This window comes from Bombina bombina, chromosome 11 (assembly GCF_027579735.1).
Source record: "Bombina bombina isolate aBomBom1 chromosome 11, aBomBom1.pri, whole genome shotgun sequence".
NCBI lineage: Eukaryota > Metazoa > Chordata > Amphibia > Anura > Bombinatoridae > Bombina > Bombina bombina.
The window spans coordinates 89,882,706-89,906,989 of record NC_069509.1 but is presented as its reverse complement, the minus strand read 5'-3'; the positions used below and the strand labels follow the sequence as shown (position 1 = coordinate 89,906,989).

The 24,284-nt window shown below is 39.3% G+C and overlaps 1 protein-coding gene across 1 annotated transcript in view; it reads left to right on the top strand.

The window, feature by feature from the left end:
* The window catches only part of STUB1 (STIP1 homology and U-box containing protein 1), a 101,702-nt gene that overhangs the window by 25,665 nt on the left and 51,753 nt on the right, over positions 1–24,284 (top strand). The window contains exon 5 of the mRNA XM_053694727.1: positions 11,224–11,280. Within this exon, the coding sequence (XP_053550702.1) occupies positions 11,224–11,280 (57 nt within the window). The remainder of the gene's footprint in view (positions 1–11,223; positions 11,281–24,284) is intronic.

Below are 24,284 nucleotides of genomic sequence, written 5' to 3'. Positions count from 1 at the left end.
GTCACAGGGACTCAGGACTCTGGGAATCGGTTCTTCCCATTAACATCTTGGAGTTGAGGGCGATTTTCAATGCTCTGATGGCTTGGCCTCAGTTAGCTTTAGCCCAGTTTATCAGGTTCCAGTCGGACAATGTAACCTCAGTGGCTTACATCAACCACCAGGGAGGAACTCTGAGTGCCTTAGACATGAAAGAAGTGGCTCAGATTATTTAGTGGGGGCAAGTTGGCAACTGTTGTCAATCTGCCATCCACATTCCAGGAGTGGACAGTTGGGAAGCGGATTTTCTGAGCAGACAGACTTTTCATTCCGGGGAGTGGGAGCTCCATCCGGAGGTGTTTTCCAGTTTGACCCTCAAATGGGGGGTGCCGGAGCTGGGTCTGATGGCGTCTCATCAGAATGCCAAGCTTCCAAAGTAAGGTTTGAAGTCAAGGGATCCTAGGCCTTTTTGATAGATGCTCTGGCAGTTCCTTGGAACTTCAGGTTGGCATCCCTTTCTTTCATGTAATTAGCAAGAGTCCATGAGCTAGTGACGTATGGGATATACATTCCTACCAGGAGGGGCAAAGTTTCCCAAACCTTAAAATGCCTATAAATACACCCCTCACCGCACCCACAATTCAGTTTTACAAACTTTGCCTCCCATGGAGGTGGTGAAGTAAGTTTGTGCTAGATTCTACGTTGATATGCGCTTCGCAGCAGGCTGGAGCCCGGTTTTCCTCTCAGAGTGCAGTGAATGTCAGAGGGATGTGAAGAGAGTATTGCCTATTTGAATTCAATGGTCTTCTTCTACGGGATCTATTTCATAGGTTCTCTGTTATCGGTCGTAGAGATTTCTTCTCCTACCTCCCTTTTCAGATCGACGATATACTCTTATATACCATTACCTCTACTGATTCTCGTTTCAGTACTGGTTTGGCTATCTACTATATGTAGATGAGTGTCCTGGGGTAAGTAAGTCTTATTTTTTGTGACACTCTAAGCTATGGTTGGGCACTTTATATGTAAAGTTCTAAATATATGTCTTTAAACTTATATTTGCCATGATTCAGGATAATCAGTATTCCTTCATTCAGACTGTCAGTTTCATTATTTGGGATAATGCGTATGAATAAATATTTTTTTCTTACCTTTAAAATTTTTCAATTGACTTTTTTCCCTGCGGGCTGTTAGGCTCGCGGGGGCAGAAAATGCTTCAATTTATTGCGTCATTCTTGGCGCGAACTTTTTTGGCGCAAAATTTTGTCATTTCCGGCGCCGGAAGTTTGTTCTGTTACGTCATTTTTTGATGCATGTGTGTTCAGACGTTTTTTTACGCCAAAAGATGTGGGCGTCGTTTTCAGCGTCAGAGGTTGTTTGGCGCCAATAATGTGGGTGTCATACTTGGCGCCAAAAATGTGGGCGTCATACTTGTTCCACTTTTTCTCACATTATTTAGGTTTCACTTTTTTGTTGCTTCTGGTTGCTAGAGGCTTGTTTGTTTTGCATTTTTTCCCATTCCTGAAACTGTCATTTAAGGAATTTGATAAATTTTGCTTTATATGTTGTTTTTTTCTATTACATATTGCAAGATTTTCCATACATTATTCCTGGATCAGAACATACTGAGGGATTCCTTTTGACTGAGATCAGTCCTACCAAAGCTAAGTTCATTTATTTTAAATGTTATGAATGTTTATCTTTAGCTGTGGTTTGTAATAAGTTATCATGATAAACTTTTACATGCAGAATCCATTAGTATTTATGCTTTATATATTTCTATTCTTTTTACATCTTATGTACAAGATATACTTAGAAATTTATAAGAATTTTTTTCTGATTCTATTTTAAAGGCTTTGTCTGTCATCTCGCCTTCTAATAAATTTTTAGGTCTTTTTCAAACTTCTTTTTTAGTTGATGAAATTTCAAATGACCAACAACATAATGAATTATCCTTCTCTGATGGTGTTTTTTTCTCATTCAGAATTTTTCTTCATCAGATATTGACACTAACAAATCTACTTTTTTATTTTTTAATAGAGTACATTTGTTCTTTGTTCAAAAGGTGTTGATTATTTTGGATATTGAAGTAACTAGTTCTTTGGATTTTAAAGACTAGCTAACATTTAAATTCTGCTTATTTATCTTCTGTGATTTCTTCAGAGGTTTTTTCCAGTTCCTGATTCTAGGGAATGGAATAGGCTGAGAATTTTCTTTTAGTCCTTCTTTAAGGTTTTTAAATTGTATTCTTTGCCGGCAGTTAGTTTTGAGGAAAGATTCCTCAAGATAAGGGGGCTATCTCTACTCCTGCTAATATACTATTATTCTTATAGCAAATAGTATTTATTTTTTTCCTTCAGATGGTTGTATCTTATTTAAGGACAATTATTTTCAGGTACTTTTATTAGTCCTGTAATTTATTTTGCTGATGTTGCAATTGCTTCATCTTTCTGGTTGGATACTTTAAGATCAAGTATCGGATTATGATTTGTTTAGCATTGTTAAAAGGACAAGATCTACTACTCGTTTGAAGTTCAGACTAAGTGCTATTGCATTGTCTTTTGCTATCTTGCATTTGTTGTTTGCGCAAGTCCAGTGTGTTGACTGGTCCTTTAACTTGATTAACATGCTAATAAATTCATTTGTGTTTGTCATTTTATTAAATATTTTCGCAAATGAGGTTTAATCTATGTCTTTAGCTATTTTAGCTAGAAGAACTTTGTGATTTTATTCTTGGAATGCTAATTTGATTTCTTAAATCCATATTTCTTTTTTTCCAAGATAATCAATTATTTGGTTCATAATTGGATTCAATTCTTTAACTGTTACTCTAGGCTTCAAGATTGAGTTCTAAGACTAAAACTTTAAGCTTATATTGGTTTTCTGTTCTTACTAAGGAATGGAATCCTGAATTCTTCCCCAAGTAACATGTTAATAATTGGAAGTTTTTTCTTCATTTAAGCCTTTTAAAAGTTCAAGTCAGCTCCCCTAATTTGCATGTAGGTGTGGTTCTTATTCCAGCTTGGCTGGTAAGGGGCAGGTTAAGACTTTTTTGAAATTTGTTTGGTTCTATTCGGTTCAAACTTCTTAGACTTTGGGTACAGAATAGGATTCAGAGTAAAACCGTCTGTAAGAAGTCTTTTTTCTCTATCATATTCCAGCTATTCCAGTAAGACTAACACTTTCCTGAAGTGCATTTCAGACCTATATGTTTTGGGTACTGGTGAAGTGCGGCTGGTCACCCATTGGGGCTCAAGCTCTGCTCAGACCTGGAGTTTTCTGGGGTATTTATTCCAGTTTAATTTTAGGAACTGGGTTTTGGGGTTTTATTCAAGACTATTCATTGTTCCAAAGATAAAAAATCTTTTTGAATTGTCATATAAGTGTACCATCGTTTAGAATGGTGTTTATATGGTCTATTCTGCCTTTTTGGTCGGTGATGGCATTATTTGTTTACATTAGATACAATAGATGCATATCTTCATTTTCTGTTTTCATTCAGATTATTTTTATTTTCTGAGATTCTCTGTTTTTGACAAGCATTACCAATTGTTGCTTTTCCTTCTGGTCTAGCGACAGCTCTAAGAATCTTTTCAAGGTTCTCAGTGTTTCTTATTTGGACTGTATCATGGTACTGGCTCAGTCTTTTCGTTCTGCGGAATCTCATACGATTCAACTTTGTTGTTTCTTCAAGACATGGTTAGAGGATCTTTTTATCAAAAGCTCCTTGATTCCTCACACAAGGGTCACCTTTTTTAGGTTTCCAGATAGATGGTGTCAATGTTTTTGTCTCTAACAGACAAGTGACAAGTTTATTAGGTTCCGTTTGTTGGAACCTTCAGTCTCTATTATTTCCTTCAAGTTGCTATTTATGCTTGGAAGTTTTAGGTTTCATGGCTGCAGCATTGGATTCGATTCCCTTTGCTCATTTCATAGGAAACCTTTCCAGTTTTTTATGCTGAATAATGGTGCAGAGATTCTAGGATATCACTTTTTATATCTTTGAATCCTAATGTTTATCTATCTTGATTCGGTGGTTAAGATCACCATCATTTAGTTCTACAGGTCTCTTCGGTTCTTTCAACCTTGACCATGATCTCTACAGATGCGAGTCTTTTAGGTTGGGAGGCTGTCTGAGGATCTCTGTCAGCACAAGGGGTTTGGAAATCTCAGGAGGCGAGATTACCGTTTGATATTTTGGAACTCCGTGCATTCTCAGAGTTCTTCAGTTGGTTTCTTTTTGAAGAAGAGACTTTTATTGTTTTTTCAGACAGACAATGTCACAACTGTGGCGTATGTCAATCATCAGGGTGGGACTATCAGTCCTTAGGCTGTGACAGAAGTATCTTGGATATTTGCTTGGGCTAAATCCAGCTCCTATCTAATTTCTGTGGTCTTTTTCCCAGGTATAGACAATTGGGTAGCGGATTATCTCTGTTAATCAAGCTTTACATCCAGGAGAATGGTCTCTTTACCCAAATATGTTTTTAAATTTTTCAGATGTGAGGGCTTCCAGAAATAGATCTGATGGCACCTCATCTAAACAAGGGATTTCCCAGGGGCCTATTTAGGTCCGGGGATCCTCAGGCGGAAGTAGTGTACGCATTGACACTTCCTTGGAATTATCAATCTGCCTATATTTTTTCATCTCTGGTTCTTTTTTTTAGAGTGATTTTCAATTATCAGAGAGCAAACTTTGGTGTGGTGGTGGCTCCAGCATGGCCACTCAGGTTTTGGTATATGGTTCTTGCTCGGATGTCCAGTTGCCGATTTTGGCTACTTCCATTAAGGCCAGACCTTATATCTTAACATTTGTTTTTTTCATCAGGAATTCAAATTATTAATTTGATGGTATGAAAATTTAACGCTTAGTATTTAGTCATAGAAGTATCTCTGACTCAGTGTTTAATACTATGTTGCAGGCTCGTAAATCTGTGTCTAGTAGGATTTATTATTGAGTTTGGAAGATTTACATCTCATGATGCTCTTCTTATGAATTCTCTTGGCATTATTTTAGAATTCCTAGGTTTTTATAGTTTCTTCATAAGGTTTTGTCTGCATGTTCCTTGAAGGACAAATCTCTGCTTTTCCTGTGCTGTTTCACAGTAAGAATTGCTAAATCTTTCTGATATTCATTGTTTTGTTCAGGCTTTGGTTCGTATCAAGCCTGTCATTTAGCCAATTTCTCCTCCTTGGAGTCTTAATTTGGTTCTGAAGGCTTTACAGGCTCTTTTGTTTGAGCATATGCTTTCTTTGGACATTAATTACTTTCATGGAAAGTATTGTTCTTTTTAGACATCTCTTCAGCTAGAACAGTTTTTGAATAATCTGTTCTTTCTTGTGAATCTCCTTTTTCTGATTTTTTATCAGGATAAGGTGGTTTTTGCTGTCCTCATTTCAATTTTTTACCTAAAGTTGTAAATTCTAACAACATTGGTAGAGGAATTATTGTCCCTTCCTTGTGTCCTAATCCTAAGAATTCTTTGGTAAGATTCTTAAATTTTTTGGATGTGGTAAGAGTTTTGAAATAATATGTTGAAGCTACTCAGATTTCAGACAGACTTCTAGTCTATTTGTTATCTTTTCTGGTTCTACGAAAGGTCAGAAGGCTTCTGTCATTTCTTTGGCATCTTGGTTAAAGCTTTTGATTCATCTTGCTTATTTGGAGTCGGGTTAATCCCCGCCTCAGAGGATTACGGCTCATTCTACTTCCTGGACTTTTAAGAATGAAGCTTCTGTTGATCAGATTTGCAAAGCAATAACTTGGTCTTCTTTGCATACTTTTACTAAATTCTACCATTTTGATGCTTTCTCTTCCTCAGAAGCAGTTTTTGGTAGAATAGTACTTCGGGCAGCTGATTCAGTTTGATTCTTCTGCTTATAATTTCAGTTTTTTTCATTGTAAAAATTGAAACTTTTGATTTGGGTAGTGGATTAATTTTTCAGCGGAATTGGCTGTCTTTATTTTATCCCTCCCTCTCTAGTGACTCTTGCGTGGAAGTTCCACATCTTGGGTATCTGCTATCCCATACGTCACTAGCTCATGGACTCTTGCTAATTACATGAAAGAAAACATAATTTATGTAAGAACTTACCTGATAAATTCATTTCTTTCATATTAGCAAGAGTCCATGAGGCCCACCCTTTTTGTGGTGGTTATGATTTTTTTGTATAAAGCACAATTATTCCAATTCCTTATTTTTTATGCTTTCGCTCCTTTCTTATCACACCACTTCTTGGCTATTCATTAAACTGAATTGTGGGTGTGGTGAGGGGTGTATTTATAGGCATTTTAAGATTTGGGAAACTTTGCCCCTCCTGGTAGGAATGTATATCTCATACGTCACTAGCTCATGGACTCTTGCTAATATGAAAGAAATGAATATATCAGATAAGTTCTTACATAAATTATGTTTTTTCCTCCGTTTGTTCTCCTTCCATGAGTTATTGCTTGCATCAAGCAGGAAAGAGCATCAGTGATTCTCATAGACCCTGCGTGGCCTCGCAGGATCTGGTATGCAGACCTAGTGGAGATGTTGTCTCTTCCACCTTGGAGACTGCCTCTGAGGAAGGACCTTCTACTTCAGGGTCCTTTCCTTCATCCAAATCTCATTTCTCTGAAGCTGACTGCTTGGAGATTGAACGCTTAATTCTGTCTAAGCGTGTTTTTTCTGAGTCGGTCATTGAGACCATGATTCACGCTCGCAAACCTGTTACTAGAAAGATTTACCATAAGATATGGCTTAAATATATTTATTGGTGTGAATCCAAGGGTTATTCTTGGAGTAGGGTCAGAATTCCTAGGATTTTATCTTTTCTCCAGGAGGGTTTGGAGAAGGGTTTGGCAGCAAGTACTCTGAAGGGTCAGATCTCTGCTTTGTCTATTTTGCTACATAAGCGTTTGACGTATGTGCCAGATGCGCAGTCTTTTTGTCAGGCGTTGGTCAGAATCAGGCCTGTGTTTAAGTCGGTTACTCCTTCTTGGAGTCTAAACCTTGTTCTTAAAGTTTTGCAACAGGCTCCGTTTGAGCCAATGCATTCTTTGGATATTCAGTTTTTATCTTGGAAGGTTTTGTTTCTTGTTGCGATTTCTTCTGCTTGGAGAGTGTCGGAGCTCTCATCTTTGCAGTATGATTCACCCTCCCTATTTATTTATTCCGATAAGGTGGTTCTTCGTACTGTTAGGTTTCCTTCCTAAAGTTGTTTCGAATAGAAATATTAATCAGGAAATTGTTGTTCCTTCTCTATGTCCTAATCCTTCTGGTCATAAGGAACGTTTGTTGCACAATCTGGATGTTGTGCGTGCTCTGAAATTCTATCTTTAGGCGACTAAGGATTTTCGCCAGTCTTCTGCTCTGTTTGTTTCTCGGGGAAATGTAAAGGTCAGAAAGCTACAGCTACCACCCGTTATTTCTGGTTGAGAAGTGTTATTCGTTTGGCCTATGAGACTGCTGGACAGCAGCCTCCTGAGAGAATTACAGCTCATTCCACTAGGGCTGTCTCTTTTCTTCTTGGGCTTTTAAGAATGAAGCTTCTATAGAACAAATTTGCAAGGCTGCAACTTGGTCTTCTCTGCATACTTTTTCCAAATGTTATACTTTTGCCGCAGCTGAGGCTTCTTTTGGGAGAAAGGTTCTTCAAGTAGTGGTGCCTTCTGTTTAGGTTACCTGTCTTGTCCCTCCCTAAATCATCTGTGTCCTCTAGCTTGGGTATTGGTTCCTACTAGTAATTTATGATGCCGTGGACTCACCATATCTTAGGAAAGAAAACATAATTTATGCTTACCTGATAAATTTATTTATTTCCGGATATGGTGAGTCCACGGCCCCGCCCTTTATTTTAAGACGGTTATTTTTTAACACCTCAGGCACCTCTACACCTTTATGTTATCATCTTTTTCCATTTCCCTTCGGCTGAATGACTGGGCATTATGGGTAAGGGAAGTGATATGTAACAGCTTTGCTGTGGTGCTCTTTGCCTCCTCCTGCTGGTCAGGAGTGATATTCCCACTAGTAATTGATGATGCCATGGACTCACCATATCCGGAAATAAATAAATTTATCAGGTAAGCATAAATTATGTTTTTTCCCCATGATATTCTGTGTTGAAGAGATACCTAGGTAGCATCTGGAGCACTACATGGCAGGAAATAGTGCTGCCCTCTAGTGCTCTTGCAAAGGGATAACATTGTAGCAAAACTGCAGCCATATAGTGCCCCTGAAATGGGTCTTGTTCTTAAAGGGCCATAATACCCAAATGTTTAAACACTTGAAAGTGATGCAGCATAGCTGTAAAAAGCCGACTAGAAAATATCACCTGAACATCTCTATGTAAAAAAGAAAGATATTTTACCTTGAAAGTTCCTCAGTAGCCACCTCCCATTGTAGAGGATTTCTAAGCAGCATATTAGTGTGTTTGTCCTGGGACATCTGAAAGGATGAGCCTCGTGAACTCTCATATTATTTCCCTATTCAGGTTAAAGGAAGCTTACTATGAAATCTCATGAGAGTTAAGTGAAATCGCATGAGATCACAGTAAAAGAGTTCATGACCTCAGCACTGCTGATGCTGATTGGCTGCTGTTCATTTCTTCATTTTTTTTTTATTTTTACCTGCAGCTGGGAGCAGGTGAAGTATAACTTTTTACACAGAACTTACTCTGCTGAGCTGAGGAGATTGTGAGGTAAAATATCTTCCTTTTTTACATAGAGATGCTCAGGTGATATTTTCCTGTCAGCTTTTTACAGCTATACTGCATCAGTTTCAAGTGATTTAGCATACGAGTATTATGTCCCTTTAAGCATACATCCCTGCCTTTCAACAAAAGATACCAAGACAACAACAAAAATTTGATAATAGAAAATAGAAGTAAATTAAAAAGTTGTTTAAAATGGCACGCTCCGTTTAAGGACCCTCCATAGCTCGTCTTATAACCCCATTCAGTGTGCTGGCGCATTTATTATTGCACTTTTGCATGCACGTCAGTATGTGTTTAGCCCCTGTTAAAGACGCAGTAACCAGCTTGTAATTACAAGACATTTCTGTTGTGTTGGTATAACACAAATTTATATCCTTTTTTACTTCAGTTACTTTTCAATAGCCAAACTCCAACCACCATTTGCCTTATTTGGAGGATCCAATCTGAGCTTTAGTCCACAGACAACAAGGCTAAGTCATTAAGTTAGTATAAAATGCATTGCTTTGCAGCTGTTATCTGATAAAGCCAATTAGGTATAGATATGTAGCAGGGTTAGCTGTGAGACGTCAGCAGGGTGCGTTTCAAGTTCTGAGAATTAGAAATTGCACAATTTTTACTTCTAAATTACATAAACTAGGGGACAAAATAAATATTGCAGCTTAGTTTCATTCTGCATGACTAAAAATTTTTATATAAAAATCTCAAGGTGTTTACTGTTCCTTTAAAGTCCCTTCCTGAGCAGCGATGCCAGCGTGGATAAAAATATTTTTTTAAATTTAAATCATACTTTTTTTATTTTTATTCTATTTAAGATACATTATAATATAAAGATTATTCATCCTGCAATATAGATTAGTTTTGTAATTTTGTGTCTGCTGATTCTTCACAGCAAAATGTTATAAAATGCACATATAGTGTTGAGAAATAGACTGTAAAGGGACATAATCATGAAATAAAGCTTTTCGGTTTCAGATAGAGCATACAATTTAGTTATTTTATCAAATGTGCTTCATTCTCTTGGTATCCTTTGTTGTAGGAGAGCAATGCTTTATTAGGGCCTAGCTGAATACATTGGGTGACACAGTGACAAGCAGCTAGCTCACAGTAGTGCATCACTAAAGTTCTACTACATACATATCCCTAATTTGCTATATCAGATAATAACTGCAAAACAATGCATTTTATACTAACATTATATTTGGGATCTAGCCTTGTTGTCTGCGGACTAAAGCCCACATTGGCTCTTCCAAATAAGGCAAATGGTTTCATTATTCAGATATTCAAATTTCATTATTCAGATAGGGCATGCAATTTTAAGCAGCTTACCAATTTTGCTTTGTTCTCTTGGTATTCTTAGTTGAAAGCTAAACCTAGGAGGTTCATATGCTAATTTCTTAGACCTTGAAGGCCGCCTCTTATCTGAAGGCATTTTTATAAGTTTTTCACCACTACAGGGTGTTAGTTCATGTGTGTCATATAGATAACACTGTGCTGACGCACATGGAGTTACCTAGGAGTCAGCACTGATTGGCTAAAATGCAATTCTGTCAAAAGAACTGAAATAAGGGGTCTGCAGAGGCTTAAATACAAGGTAATCGCAGAGGTAAAAAGTATATTAATATAACCTGGAATGAGTGATAAAGGGATTATCTATCTTTTTAAACAATGAATATTCTGGTGTAGACTGTCCCTTTAACTGATGTTATTCTATAGCAACACAACAGTCTTGTAATTACAAGTTGTTTATATATGTCGAATATATATATATATTTTTTTAAATATATCCAATATATAATACAACCCTTCTATTAAAAATGTTTTCCTTTACATCATGACATACCACAATAAAAAAGGCAACTGGGAGCCCCCAAAGTAGGTCACTATTTTTATCCTGTTTCCAGTCTTTATCCTCTATTCTCTTGTACAACCTCCCCTGGCTAGAGACCTTGTAGTATTCTTCTGTTAAAGCAAGTTATTGTATGTCGTTTTCAGAGAACTCCTATTGGTTTGGCAATTAACCATTCATTGTTAAATGGACCGTATACACCAATTTTCACATAACTGCATGTAATAGACACTGCTATAAAGTACAATATCTACAGATACTGATGTAAAAATCCAGTATAAAACCTTTTAAAAACTTACTTAGAAGCTCCCACTTTAGCAATGTTGATAAGGTTAGCTGGGACACCCAGTGAAATGGGCTGGAAAAACAAGAAGAGCAAACACTCCCCCCTTCTCTGAATATGGAAAGACATATAACATAAACTGGAGCCAGCAGGAGTCTGTATACATCAGTATACATCTGACACTGGGGCTTGGTTAGGAGGCTGAAAATCAGCACAATTCATTTTTACAAAAACACACCCAGATGGGCTATATAAATGGATCATCTACAAAACATTTATGCAAAGAAAAATCTAGTGTATAATGTCCCTTTTAAGGGAGGTTTTTTCTTAACCCTTTGTAATTTATTGCATAACACTAGATTTTAGTTTTAGTGCGTTGTATTTATGATCTTATAGTTACAAATAATTTGGCGTTTTACAGGAAAAGTATCTCGCTGACATGGATGAGCTCTTTTCTCAAGTGGACGAGAAGCGAAAGGTGAGCAGTAGATCTATTTTCTGTAACATAAGGGAATTTCTTCTGTTATGTGTGATCAGTCCACGGGTCATCATTACTTCTGGGATATAACTCCTCCCCAACAGGAAATGCAAGAGGATTCACCCAGCAGAGCTGCATATAGCTCCTCCCCTCTACGTCAGTCCCAGTCATTCTCTTGCACCCAACGACTAGATAGGATGTGTGAGAGGACTATGGTGATTATACTTAGTTTTTATGACTTCAATCAAAAGTTTGTTATTTTACAATAGCACCGGAGCGTGTTATTACTTCTCTGGCAGAGTTTGAGGAAGAATCTACCAGAGTTTTTTTACTATGATTTTAACCGGAGTAGTTAAGATCATATTGCTGTTCTCGGCCATCTGAGGGAGGTAAAAGCTTCAGATCAGGGGACAGCGGGCAGATGAATCTGCATTGAGGTATGTAGCAGTTTTTATTTTCTGAATGGAATTGATGAGAAAATCCTGCCATACCGTTATAATGACATGTATGTATACACTTCAGTATTCTGGGGATGGTATTTCACCGGAACTACTCTGTTAAAAGTCACTAATCCTTTTAATAAGTATTTATCATGTTAAACGTTTTTGCTGGAATGTAGAATCGTTTACATTTCTGAGGTACTGAGTGAATAAATATTTGGGCATTATTTTCCACTTGGCAGTTATTTGCTTTTAATTGTGACAGTTTCGTTTCTCTTCACTGCTGTGTGTGAGGGGGAGGGGCCGTTTTTGGCGCTCTTTGCTACGCATCAAAAATTTCCAGTCAGCTACTCTTATATTTCCTGCATGATCCGGTTCATCTCTAACAGATCTCAGGGGTCTTCAAACTTCTTTGGAGGGAGGTAGATTCTCTCAGCAGAGCTGTGAGAATTTTATATTGACTGTGAATAAAAACGTTGCTCTGTAATTTTTTATGTCAAATTTAATTATTGTTATTTTACTAATGGGAACAAACCTTTACTAAAAGTTGTGTTGTTTTAAAGTTTGATGCTATAACTGTTTTTCAGTTCATTATTTCAACTGTCATTTAATCGTTTAGTACCTCTTTGAGGCACAGTACGTTTTTGCTAAAAAAGATTATAACCAAGTTGCAAGTTTATTGCTAGTGTGTTAAACATGTCTGACTCAGAGGAAGATATCTGTGTCATTTGTTCCAATGCCAAGGTGGAGCCCAATAGAAATTTATGTACTAACTGTATTGATGCTACTTTAAATAAAAGTCAATCTGTACAATTTGAACAAATTTCACCAAACAGCGAGGGGAGAGTTATGCCGACTAACTCGCCTCGCGCGACAGTACCTGCATCTCCCGCCCGGGAGGTGCGTGATATTATGGCGCCTAGTACATCTGGGCGGCCATTACAGATAACATTACAAGATATGGCTACTGTTATGACTGAAGTTTTGTCTAAATTACCAGAACTAAGAGGCAAGCGTGATCACTCTGGGGTGAGAACAGAGTGCGCTGACAATACTAGGGCCATGTCTGATACTGCGTCACAGCTTGCAGAGCATGAGGACGGTGAGCTTCATTCTGTGGGTGACGGTTCTGACCCAAACAGATTGGATTCAGATATTTCAAATTTTAAATTTAAATTGGAGAACCTCCGTGTATTACTAGGGGAGGTTTTAGCAGCTCTCAATGATTGTAACACCGTTGCAATACCAGAGAAACTGTGTAGGTTGGATAAATACTTTGCGGTACCGGCGAGTACTGACGTTTTTCCTATACCTAAGAGACTAACTGAAATTGTTACTAAGGAGTGGGATAGACCCGGTGTGCCGTTCTCACCCCCTCCAATATTTAGAAAGATGTTTCCAATAGACGCCACCACTCGGGACTTATGGCAAACGGTCCCTAAGGTGGAGGGAGCAGTTTCTACTTTAGCTAAGCGTACCACTATCCCGGTGGAGGATAGCTGTGCTTTTTCAGATCCAATGGATAAAAAATTAGAGGGTTACCTTAAGAAAATGTTTGTTCAACAAGGTTTTATATTGCAACCCCTTGCATGTATCGCGCCGATTACGGCTGCGGCAGCATTTTGGATTGATTCTCTGGAAGAGAACCTTAGTTCATCTACGCTAGACGACATTACGGACAGGCTTAGAGTCCTTAAACTAGCTAATTCATTCATTTCGGAGGCCGTAGTACATTTAACCAAACTTACGGCTAAGAACTCAGGATTCGCCATCCAGGCACGTAGGGCGCTGTGGCTAAAATCCTGGTCAGCTGATGTTACTTCTAAGTCCAAATTACTTAATATACCTTTCAAGGGGCAGTCTTTATTTGGGCCCGGTTTGAAAGAAATTATCGCTGACATTACAGGAGGTAAGAGCCACGCCCTACCTCAAGACAAAGCCAAAGCTAAGGCTAGACAGTCTAATTTTCGTCCCTTTCGGAATTTCAAAACAGGAGCAGCATCAACCTCCACTGCACCAAAACAGGAGGGAGCTGTTGCTCGTTACAGGCAAGGCTGGAAGCCTAACCAGTCCTGGAACAAGGGCAAACAGGCCAGGAAACCTGCTGCTGCCCCAAAGACAGCATGAACCGAGAGCCCCCGATCCGGGACCGGATCTAGTGGGGGGCAGACTTTCTCTCTTCGCCCAGGCCTGGGCAAGAGATGTTCAGGATCCCTGGGCGCTAGAGATCATATCTCAGGGATACCTTCTAGACTTCAAATTATCTCCCCCAAGAGGGAGATTTCATCTGTCAAGGTTGTCAACAAACCAGATAAAGAAAGAAGCGTTTCTACGCTGTGTACAAGATCTATTATTAATGGGAGTGATCCATCCGGTTCCGCGGTCGGAACAAGGACAAGGGTTCTACTCAAACCTGTTTGTGGTTCCCAAAAAAGAGGGAACTTTCAGGCCAATTTTAGATTTAAAGATTCTAAACAAATTCCTAAGAGTTCCATCGTTCAAAATGGAAACTATTCGGACAATCTTACCCATGATCCAAAAGGGTCAGTACATGACCACAGTGGATTTAAAAGATGCTTACCTTCACATACCGATTCACAAAGATCATCACCGGTATCTACGGTTTGCCTTCCTAGACAGGCACTACCAGTTTGTAGCTCTTCCATTCGGATTGGCTACGGCTCCAAGAATCTTCACAAAGGTTCTGGGTGCCCTTCTGGCGGTACTAAGACCGCGAGGGATTTCGGTAGCTCCGTACCTAGACGACATTCTAATACAAGCTTCAAGCTTTCAAACTGCCAAGTCTCATACAGAGTTAGTTCTGGCATTTCTAAGGTCGCATGGATGGAAAGTGAACGAAAAGAAGAGTTCTCTTTTTCCTCTCACAAGAGTTCCATTCTTGGGGACTCTTATAGATTCTGTAGAAATGAAGATTTACCTGACAGAAGACAGGTTAACAAAGCTTCAAAATGCATGCCGTGTCCTTCATTCCATTCAACACCCGTCAGTAGCTCAATGCATGGAGGTGATCGGCTTAATGGTAGCGGCAATGGACATAGTACCTTTTGCACGCCTACACCTCAGACCGCTGCAATTGTGCATGCTAAATCAGTGGAATGGGGATTACTCAGATTTGTCCCCTACTCTGAATCTGAATCAAGAGACCAGAAATTCTCTTCTATGGTGGCTTTATCGGCCACACCTGTCCAGGGGGATGCCATTCAGCAGGCCAGACTGGACAATTGTAACAACAGACGCCAGCCTACTAGGTTGGGGCGCTGTCTGGAATTCTCTGAAGGCTCAGGGACTATGGAATCAGGAGGAGAGTCTCCTTCCAATAAACATTCTAGAATTGAGAGCAGTTCTCAATGCCCTTCTGGCTTGGCCCCAATTAACAACTCGGGGGTTCATCAGGTTTCAGTCGGACAACATCACGACTGTAGCTTACATCAACCATCAGGGAGGGACAAGAAGCTCCCTAGCAATGATGGAAGTATCAAAGATAATTCGCTGGGCAGAGTCTCACTCTTGCCACCTGTCAGCAATCCACATCCCGGGAGTGGAGAACTGGGAGGCGGATTTCTTGAGTCGCCAGACTTTTCATCCGGGGGAGTGGGAACTTCATCCGGAGGTCTTTGCCCAAATACTTCGACGTTGGGGCAAACCAGAGATAGATCTCATGGCGTCTCGCCAGAACGCCAAACTTCCTCACTACGGGTCCAGATCCAGGGATCCGGGAGCGGTTCTGATAGATGCTTTGACAGCACCTTGGAACTTCGGGATGGCTTATGTGTTTCCACCCTTCCCGCTGCTTCCTCGATTGATTGCCAAAATCAAACAGGAGAGAGCATCAGTGATTCTAATAGCGCCTGCATGGCCACGCAGGACTTGGTATGCAGATCTAGTGGACATGTCATCCTGTCCGCCTTGGTCTCTACCTCTAAGACAGGACCTTCTGATACAGGGTCCATTCAAACATCAAAATCTAACTTCTCTGAAGCTGACTGCTTGGAAATTGAACGCTTGATTTTATCAAAACGTGGTTTTTCTGAGTCGGTTATTGATACCCTGATACAGGCTAGGAAGCCTGTTACCAGAAAGATTTACCATAAAATATGGCGTAAATACCTATACTGGTGCGAATCCAAACGTTACTCCTGGAGTAAGGTTAGGATCCCTAGGATATTGTCCTTTCTACAAGAAGGTTTAGAAAAGGGTTTATCAGCTAGTTCATTAAAGGGACAGATTTCAGCTCTGTCCATCTTGTTACACAGGCGTCTGTCAGAAAATCCAGACGTCCAGGCCTTTTGTCAGGCTTTAGCTAGGATCAAGCCTGTGTTTAAAGCTGTTGCTCCGCCATGGAGTTTAAACTTAGTTCTTAACGTTTTACAGGGTGTTCCGTTTGAACCCCTTCATTCCATTGATATAAAATTGTTATCTTGGAAAGTTCTGTTTTTAATGGCTATTTCCTCGGCTCGAAGAGTCTCTGAGTTATCAGCTTTACATTGTGATTCTCCTTATCTGATTTTTCACTCAGACAAGGTAGTTCTGCGTACTAAACCTGGGTTCTTACCTAAGGTAGTCACTAACAGGAATATCAATCAAGAGATTGTTGTTCCATCCTTGTGTCCAAATCCTTCTTCAAAGAAGGAACGTCTTCTACACAATCTGGATGTAGTTCGTGCCCTCAAGTTCTACTTGCAGGCAACTAAAGATTTCGCCAAACTTCTTCCCTGTTTGTCGTTTATTCTGGACAGAGGAGAGGTCAAAAAGCTTCTGCTACCTCTCTCTCTTTTTGGCTTCGTAGCATAATACGTTTAGCCTATGAGACTGCTGGACAGCAGCCTCCTGAAAGAATTACAGCTCACTCCACTAGAGCTGTGGCTTCCACTTGGGCCTTTAAGAATGAGGCCTCTGTTGAACAGATTTGCAAGGCTGCAACTTGGTCTTCGCTTCATACTTTTTCCAAATTTTACAAATTTGATACTTTTGCTTCTTCGGAGGCTATTTTTGGGAGAAAGGTTCTTCAGGCAGTGGTTCCTTCTGTATAATGAGCCTGCCTATCCCTCCCGTCATCCGTGTACTTTTGCTTTGGTATTGGTATCCCAGAAGTAATGATGACCCGTGGACTGATCACACATAACAGAAGAAAACATAATTTATGCTTACCTGATAAATTCCTTTCTTCTGTTGTGTGATCAGTCCACGGCCCGCCCTTTTTTTTTTAAGGCAGGTAAATATCTTTTAAATTATACTCCAGTCACCACTTCACCCTTGGTTACTCCTTTCTCGTTGATTCTTGGTCGAATGACTGGGACTGACGTAGAGGGGAGGAGCTATATGCAGCTCTGCTGGGTGAATCCTCTTGCATTTCCTGTTGGGGAGGAGTTATATCCCAGAAGTAATGATGACCCGTGGACTGATCACACAACAGAAGAAAGGAATTTATCAGGTAAGCATAAATTATGTTTTTCTTTGGTTTTATTTATTTATTGCTGCTTATATAAAGGTAATGATTGCTAAGAACCTTGTATCCTGACTACACCACATTAGCATTTTAAAAATGCTGATTACATTTATTTTTTTGCAATCGGGGGACATATTCAAGCAGCGTTTAGAGAGAGGACGCATCTTCTTGCGCTTTTAAGGAATAACTGATAATTTGCTGATATTAGTTTCAATTAACAGCATCCATGTCAGAAAAGAGAATGTATCCATACGTCACATTGTGAGAATTTGATAACTAAGAAATGTGCTCTATTAATGATCTAGGAACGGTGGACCGGACAGTAGAGGCCTACAGTTGTATTGGATTCTCAACCACCAGTTACACCCCTCTTCTTTTTGTTTTCTCTTTTGCCAATCGTATCATTACAAAACGTACAATTTTTTGCAGCTGCTCGTCTAAAATCAGTCATGAAGGATGAAGACTCATTAAGCCGATTGGACATGCAATACTTAAAAATGGAAAAACTGTTGATGACTATATATGAGAAGTCACCCACTAATTATATATAATTATATATTGGAGCTGGGAGTTTTCCAAAATGCACATTTGGATAAAACAGAACTACCTGTTAGTACAAATGCCAATTTGACCCTAAGAAATGGCGTCCTAGCGCGCACAGATCAACCCTTCTAATGATTCCACGATGGAGGGACAACATAATATACCATATAAACCATCTTGAAAGCTTCAGATATTCAAAGCTGGTTACTAAGACCAATGCTCTCATCCCATCGCCGCATCCCAACTTCGGCAGACCATGGGACACATGTAAATAGCAGATCTATTCACCTTATATCTAGCGTCACTAATCATTCTCCAAATTTACATACTGCCTTACGAAAGACTCTGGACAGTGACTACGGCCGCAAAAAGCTTGCCTCCTTTTATATGGACCGCATACTTCTTATTTTCAATCCCTGACAGATATCAGGTGAGAGACTCTCATAGTGATACTTTATTCCTCTCAGGAATTTTTTCCACAAATTTAGCTTTGAATTTTAATATGCCAGCAAATGGAAAATCGGGTAATCTCTTTGCTGAAAGGTTACAATACACTCTCATGGAAACCCACTTAGAACAGACTCTCTATATATGCAGGTCCAATGTACTGGATCGCTCATACACCTGTATTTCACCAGAAACAGTAACTGGACGACCACCAAATAATATATTTGGGTACAGTTAATATGATATTGATCTTACCGTCCATGAGAAAAACATATGGAACTTTTTGTGATGATTTTAATATCTGAAGACTGCATTAATTATGTCAGCCCTCAACATTTCATAATGGGAAAGAACTTGTTTGAAGCAGGTTAAACAGAGATTATAATCTGATTTATTAAAGTTTACAACAACCTTTAGTTTACATTTACTGAAAGTTGTATCTGTTATAAACCTTATTATAGACAGTCTCTTAGGATATTCCTTTACAGCAGGGCTTGACAAACCTGGGCGCTAGTCCTGGTACCCCAGTTTCATGCACCTAGTACACCTATGGGTGTCCCCTACATTCCGCTGACAGCCACTACTAAAATTCAGCCCAGTAAGGCCGGATTCTTTTTAGGCCACAAAATTCTTGTAGCTCCTTCTTATTACTCCTTTGCAGTGAGGGATGTAATTGTTTGATGCCTGTCTGAGAGCTTTGAGTTAGGTTGCGCACAAATGCATGTATTCAGTACTTTTAATCATAACGTCCTGTGTACACCACAATCTAAGGACCAGACTTAGTTACCTGTGACCACTGTCTGCAAGTGGAGGGCAGGAGCAGCCTCCCTGTATTTACTATATTCCCCGAGTTGAACAATGTAAGAAAGAGAAGGGGGGGGGGGGGCGTAAATTGCAACAAACATGATAAACTTGCTTGTTGGCAAAGAAACTTTAAATGCTACTGCTGCAGATGCAATCACTGCGCTCGGCATGATGATGATATTTATAGTTTCCATGCCTGCTCATGATGCCCTCCCTATGCAACTATTATACATTTTGCGGCTATCTCAGAGGAGCAGACATTTTTTTTTCTTCAGTTTGACTGCTGGCTGTGCTTTTACCAAATTATAGCAAGCTGCTAGTGTTCTGTTGGATTCAGAACACCGGTGTTCTGTTGGATTCTGCAACCTGACGGAATGTGCGACCAGGCGATCTGCACATGGGCGCAGTTACATCATTACTTTACATGAGTTGCAAAATCTGACACAAAACAGCTGTCATCGGATTTTGCAACCTAGGAGGAGTGCACATATGTGCGCCTATATCAGCGCCTCTCATATGTTTTACAAACACCAGAATATTAGAGCACATTTTTTGTATATATATATATATATATATATATATATATATATATATATATATATATATATATATATATATATATATATATATATATATATATATTTATATATATATATATATATATATATATATATATAAACACCGGCTGAGTCCAATCAGCAAGCAACAGTCAATGTATTTTTAGTCGAAGCTTTCCTGAATAGAAAAAAAAAAGTAGTTACATTTCCTATAGCGTTGTTTTTAAATCGGCTTTCATGCAGCACTTTGTTCGCTGAGTGAGAAGATCCTTTAAAAATAACAAAACAGACGTATGTGCAACTGAACACAGTAACGGAACAGGTATATTATAGGGAATTGGTTACAGGCATTTTTTTTTACTCTACCCCCTACCGTGCACAAGTGCATTCTGCTGAAGCAATGGCCTGGATAGCACCTTCCATATATGAAAATGCCCAGGGGGGAGCTTGCTGCAAACTAAACTATGCTTGAGTTAAAGAGGTTAATGGGGGTTTAAAAAGAAACCATTTTGCAGGTAAGCTTTTGCTGCATTATATATTTAGAAACGTATGTTAGTTCATACTGTTTTATGTCCCTTTAATAGATATGTTGTTGTTCTGGTCTGCCCAAGTACAAATATTGAGAAATACATTTGCACAAGATCCCCCTACACACACACAATTTTCTTTCTGCTACAGCCCAATCCGTACATGTCCTGTTTGAAAGGGATATTACAAGAGGAAAGCACTAACTGATCCCTCTCAAGTACAAACACATACATTATATGTGGCTCTATTATTCAAGTATAGAGTCAGATAAAATGCATTGGAGCGCCACCTTGAGGCAAGACTTTGGTTTGGACAAATGTGGAAAATCAGGTATTTAGATGGCATTTGTTTTTTGCTATATGCTAGCATGACCGGATTTTATGAATTACTTGGAAAAGATGAGCAAGGAGCACATCACACATGGCCTACAAAGTGACACTCTAGTTGGTCTGCCAACTGGGAAAACATTGGGAATCAAACATTTTAGTTTTTTTTTATATATAGTTTGACAAAAGAGACTCCCTCCCCATATGCCTAGAGGGATATGGCTTCAACCTCACTAACACTGCCCAAAGGAAGCAGAAATAATGGTTTGCAGTTGCCATGTGCCTTGTTCAGAGGGAGATTGCCTAGGATTTTGGTGCTGGACTGTCCTTTTTAGGCTGGATAAGACTGATATACCTCAGGAACATTCTCCTCTGTGAAAAGCACAATTGGGCTAATAGAGACTACTCCTTGATGGTTATTGTTATTAATATTATTAATGATAATATTTTTATTATTTTTTTACATATAGTTGGGGTTATGTTTTTTTTATGTGAAGTTAAAACCGAAGAATCATTGTCAGTCTGTTAGTTCAGTTTTTTTTTTTTAAAAAGAAAAAATTGTTTATATCTTCTTATAACATACATAAGTCAAAAATTGAATAAACAATAACAGAATTGGTAACATAATTATTATTCTCATTAGGGAGATGAAGACCATTTGCAGCATTCAAGAGTGAGTCCATATGAAAGTTCGAGGGAATGCTGTTTTTAGGGCTCCACTTTCAAATAAATAAGTTCCCAACGTTGTGGGCCATCAATTTCCAGATTTTTTTTTCCTTTTATAACAAATCAAACTAATAACAATAAACAATGAACAATTATAATTTCCATATTTTACTATTTTATTTTTAGTCAGGATTTGTATGTATACATATAGCTTTAGCTAAACAATATGTCTAGTGTCTTTGTATAATGCCGTCTGTTGCTAGCGTCAGAGTCTAGGGTGTGGCGGTCTAAAGAGACAAGTGAGGCTTGTCACAATGGGTAGAAAGTATGAGTCGTCTTGCATATGATAAGATGGTGTGTGGGGAGGGGGTATGTTAAGACCCTGAAGTGGGTCTGGAGTCCCAGAGGAACATTATTTCTGCATGGGTATCTAACTTGTTCAATAAGAGATTATATCTTTATAGTTTGAGGTTGAGCTGTGTTTCTTGAATCCACATAGGTAGGGTGGGGACTGGCTCTTTCTTCCACAATCTCGGGATTAATTCATGTGCACTATTAAACATTATTTGTAGCAGTTTAAAATGCAATTTGGAGTTGAGTTTGGGATACTTGTGGAACAAGTATATGATTGGATCATGGGGTAACGGGGTACCAATGGTATTCTGTATATGTGGTATAATAGATGTCCAAAACGCTTGGATTTTGGGACAAGCCCACCAGATATGGAACCAGGGTGCCTTCCCACTGACATTGTCTCCAACAGCGATTGGAGGAGCCAGGGAAGAGGTGTTTGAGTCTCTGTGGTGTGAGATACCACCTGGTTAGCAATTTGGTGTTGGTTTCTATGAGTTTAGCCGAGTGTGCTGATTTTTTGATGGCTGTGAAAATGAAGTGTCATTCTGCGTTTGGGATTAGAAACAGTAAATCTCTGTCCCAAGCCCTGGTGAAGGTTGGCAAATCAGTTTCGTTTGGTGTGGTCAGCAGTTTATAGGTACGTGATATTGTGTAAAGATTAGGTGAAGATGAACTACACAAAATTTTGAACTGTGTGCGTTGTCTAGTCAGGTTTTGCTTGTGTGCCGTTTGAAAGAAGTGGCTAAGTTGGAGGTTACAAAACCATGTATTAAAAAAACCATTGCCCAGTAGTTTGACAGTCTGTCTAGGTAGCAAGCTGCCATCTTCTACCAAGGTATAGGCAGGTAGTAAGAAGTGAATGTCCCTCGTGCCCGTGGGGGTGAATGCAAGTCCTGGTGGGAAACTATCATTCTGTAATGTGGGTGTTAGTGGGGAAGGTATTGTGGACACAGGTTGGGGTGTGTTTTAACTAATTCTAGCCAGGTGTTATGTCTCTAAAATGATTGGGTTATTGGGGTTCTTAACCTTGGATTGGCTTTTATCAGACCAGCAGCAGGCCCCCAACTAAGTGCATTCTGAAAGTTCATGCTCAAGTTTAACCCATTGTTTGTGATGCTGTTCTTCAAAAGTCTATAATTCTTGAAAGGAATATGGCATTTCTATATTCACATATATTAGGGACCCCTATCCCACCTGGGTAGGATTTCTGTAAAGGGTTGATTTGGCATTCCTAGATGGCTTGGTTTTCCAAATATAGGCATTAATAATTGATTTAAGTTTTGGGATAATACATTTTGGGAGAGGAATATATAGGATTTTTTGAAGTAGTGTCAATTTGGCTGCCCTGATTCTACCCAGCCAGGATTTAGATTTTGGAGACCAATTCGTAGTGTTGAAAATATGTTCGAATTAGGGTGTCATAGTTCAATTTGATTAGCTCCGCTTGGATTTGAAATAGATGTATGCCTAGGTATTTTAGGGAAGGGGTTCTTAACGTGAATGGGGCTATAAGTTGGAGGGATGTTAGATCTGTCGGTGTGATGTTCACCGGGAGGATATCGGATTTCTCAAAGTTGATGGAGAAATTGGATACAGTGCCATACTCTCTAAGAATTGAGTGGACGGCTGCAAGGGAGCTCACAGGGTTTGTAAGCATCATGAGGAGATCGTCGGCGAACAGAGCCAATTTATATTCTGAGGTTTTGATTTTAATGCCTTATACTGGATTTGATGTGCGTAGGATGGTGGCAAGGACCTCCATAGAGAGAACAAATAGTAAGGGTGAAAGAGGGCATCCCTGACGGGTCCCGTTTCGAATTGGGAAAGAATCAGACAGTATGCCATTCACCTTAATTTTAGCCGAGGGGATAGTATATAAGGCGGTGATTTTGGATATTAATTTCTCCAACATAGGTGTGTCCGGTCCACGGCGTCATCCTTACTTGTGGGATATTCTCCTCCCCAACAGGAAATGGCAAAGAGCCCAGCAAAGCTGGTCACATGATCCCTCCTAGGCTCCGCCTACCCCAGTCATTCTCTTTGCCGTTGTACAGGCAACATCTCCACGGAGATGGCTTAGAGTTTTTTAGTGTTTAACTGTAGTTTTTCATTATTCAATCAAGAGTTTGTTATTTTCAAATAGTGCTGGTACGTACTATTTACTCAGAAACAGAAAAGAGATGAAGAATTCTGTTTGTATGAGGAAAATGATTTTAGCAACCGTAACTAAAATCCATGGCTGTTCCACACAGGACTGTTGAGAGCAATTAACTTCAGTTGGGGGAACAGTTTGCAGTCTCTTGCTGCTTGAGGTATGACACATTCTAACAAGACGATGTAATGCTGGAAGCTGTCATTTTCCCTATGGGATCCGGTAAGCCATGTTTATTAAGATTGTAAATAAGGGCTTCACAAGGGCTTATTTAAACTGTAGACTTTTTTTGGGCTAAATCGATTGATATTAACACTTATTTAGCCTTGAGGAATCATTTATTCTGGGTATTTTGATTTAATAATATCGGCAGGCACTGTTTTAGACACCTTATTCTTTAGGGGCTTTCCCAAAGCATAGGCAGAGTCTCATTTTCGCGCCGGTGTTGCGCACTTGTTTTTGAGAGGCATGGCATGCAGTCGCATGTGAGAGGAGCTCTGATACTTATAAAAGACTTCTGAAGGCGTCATTTGGTATCGTATTCCCCTTTGGGTTTGGTTGGGTCTCAGCAAAGCAGATACCAGGGACTGTAAAGGGGTTTAAAGCTTAAAACGGCTCCGGTTCCGTTATTTTAAGGGTTAAAGCTTCCAAAATTGGTGTGCAATATTTTCAAGGCTTTAAGACGCTGTGGTGAAAATTTGGTGAATTTTGAACAATTCC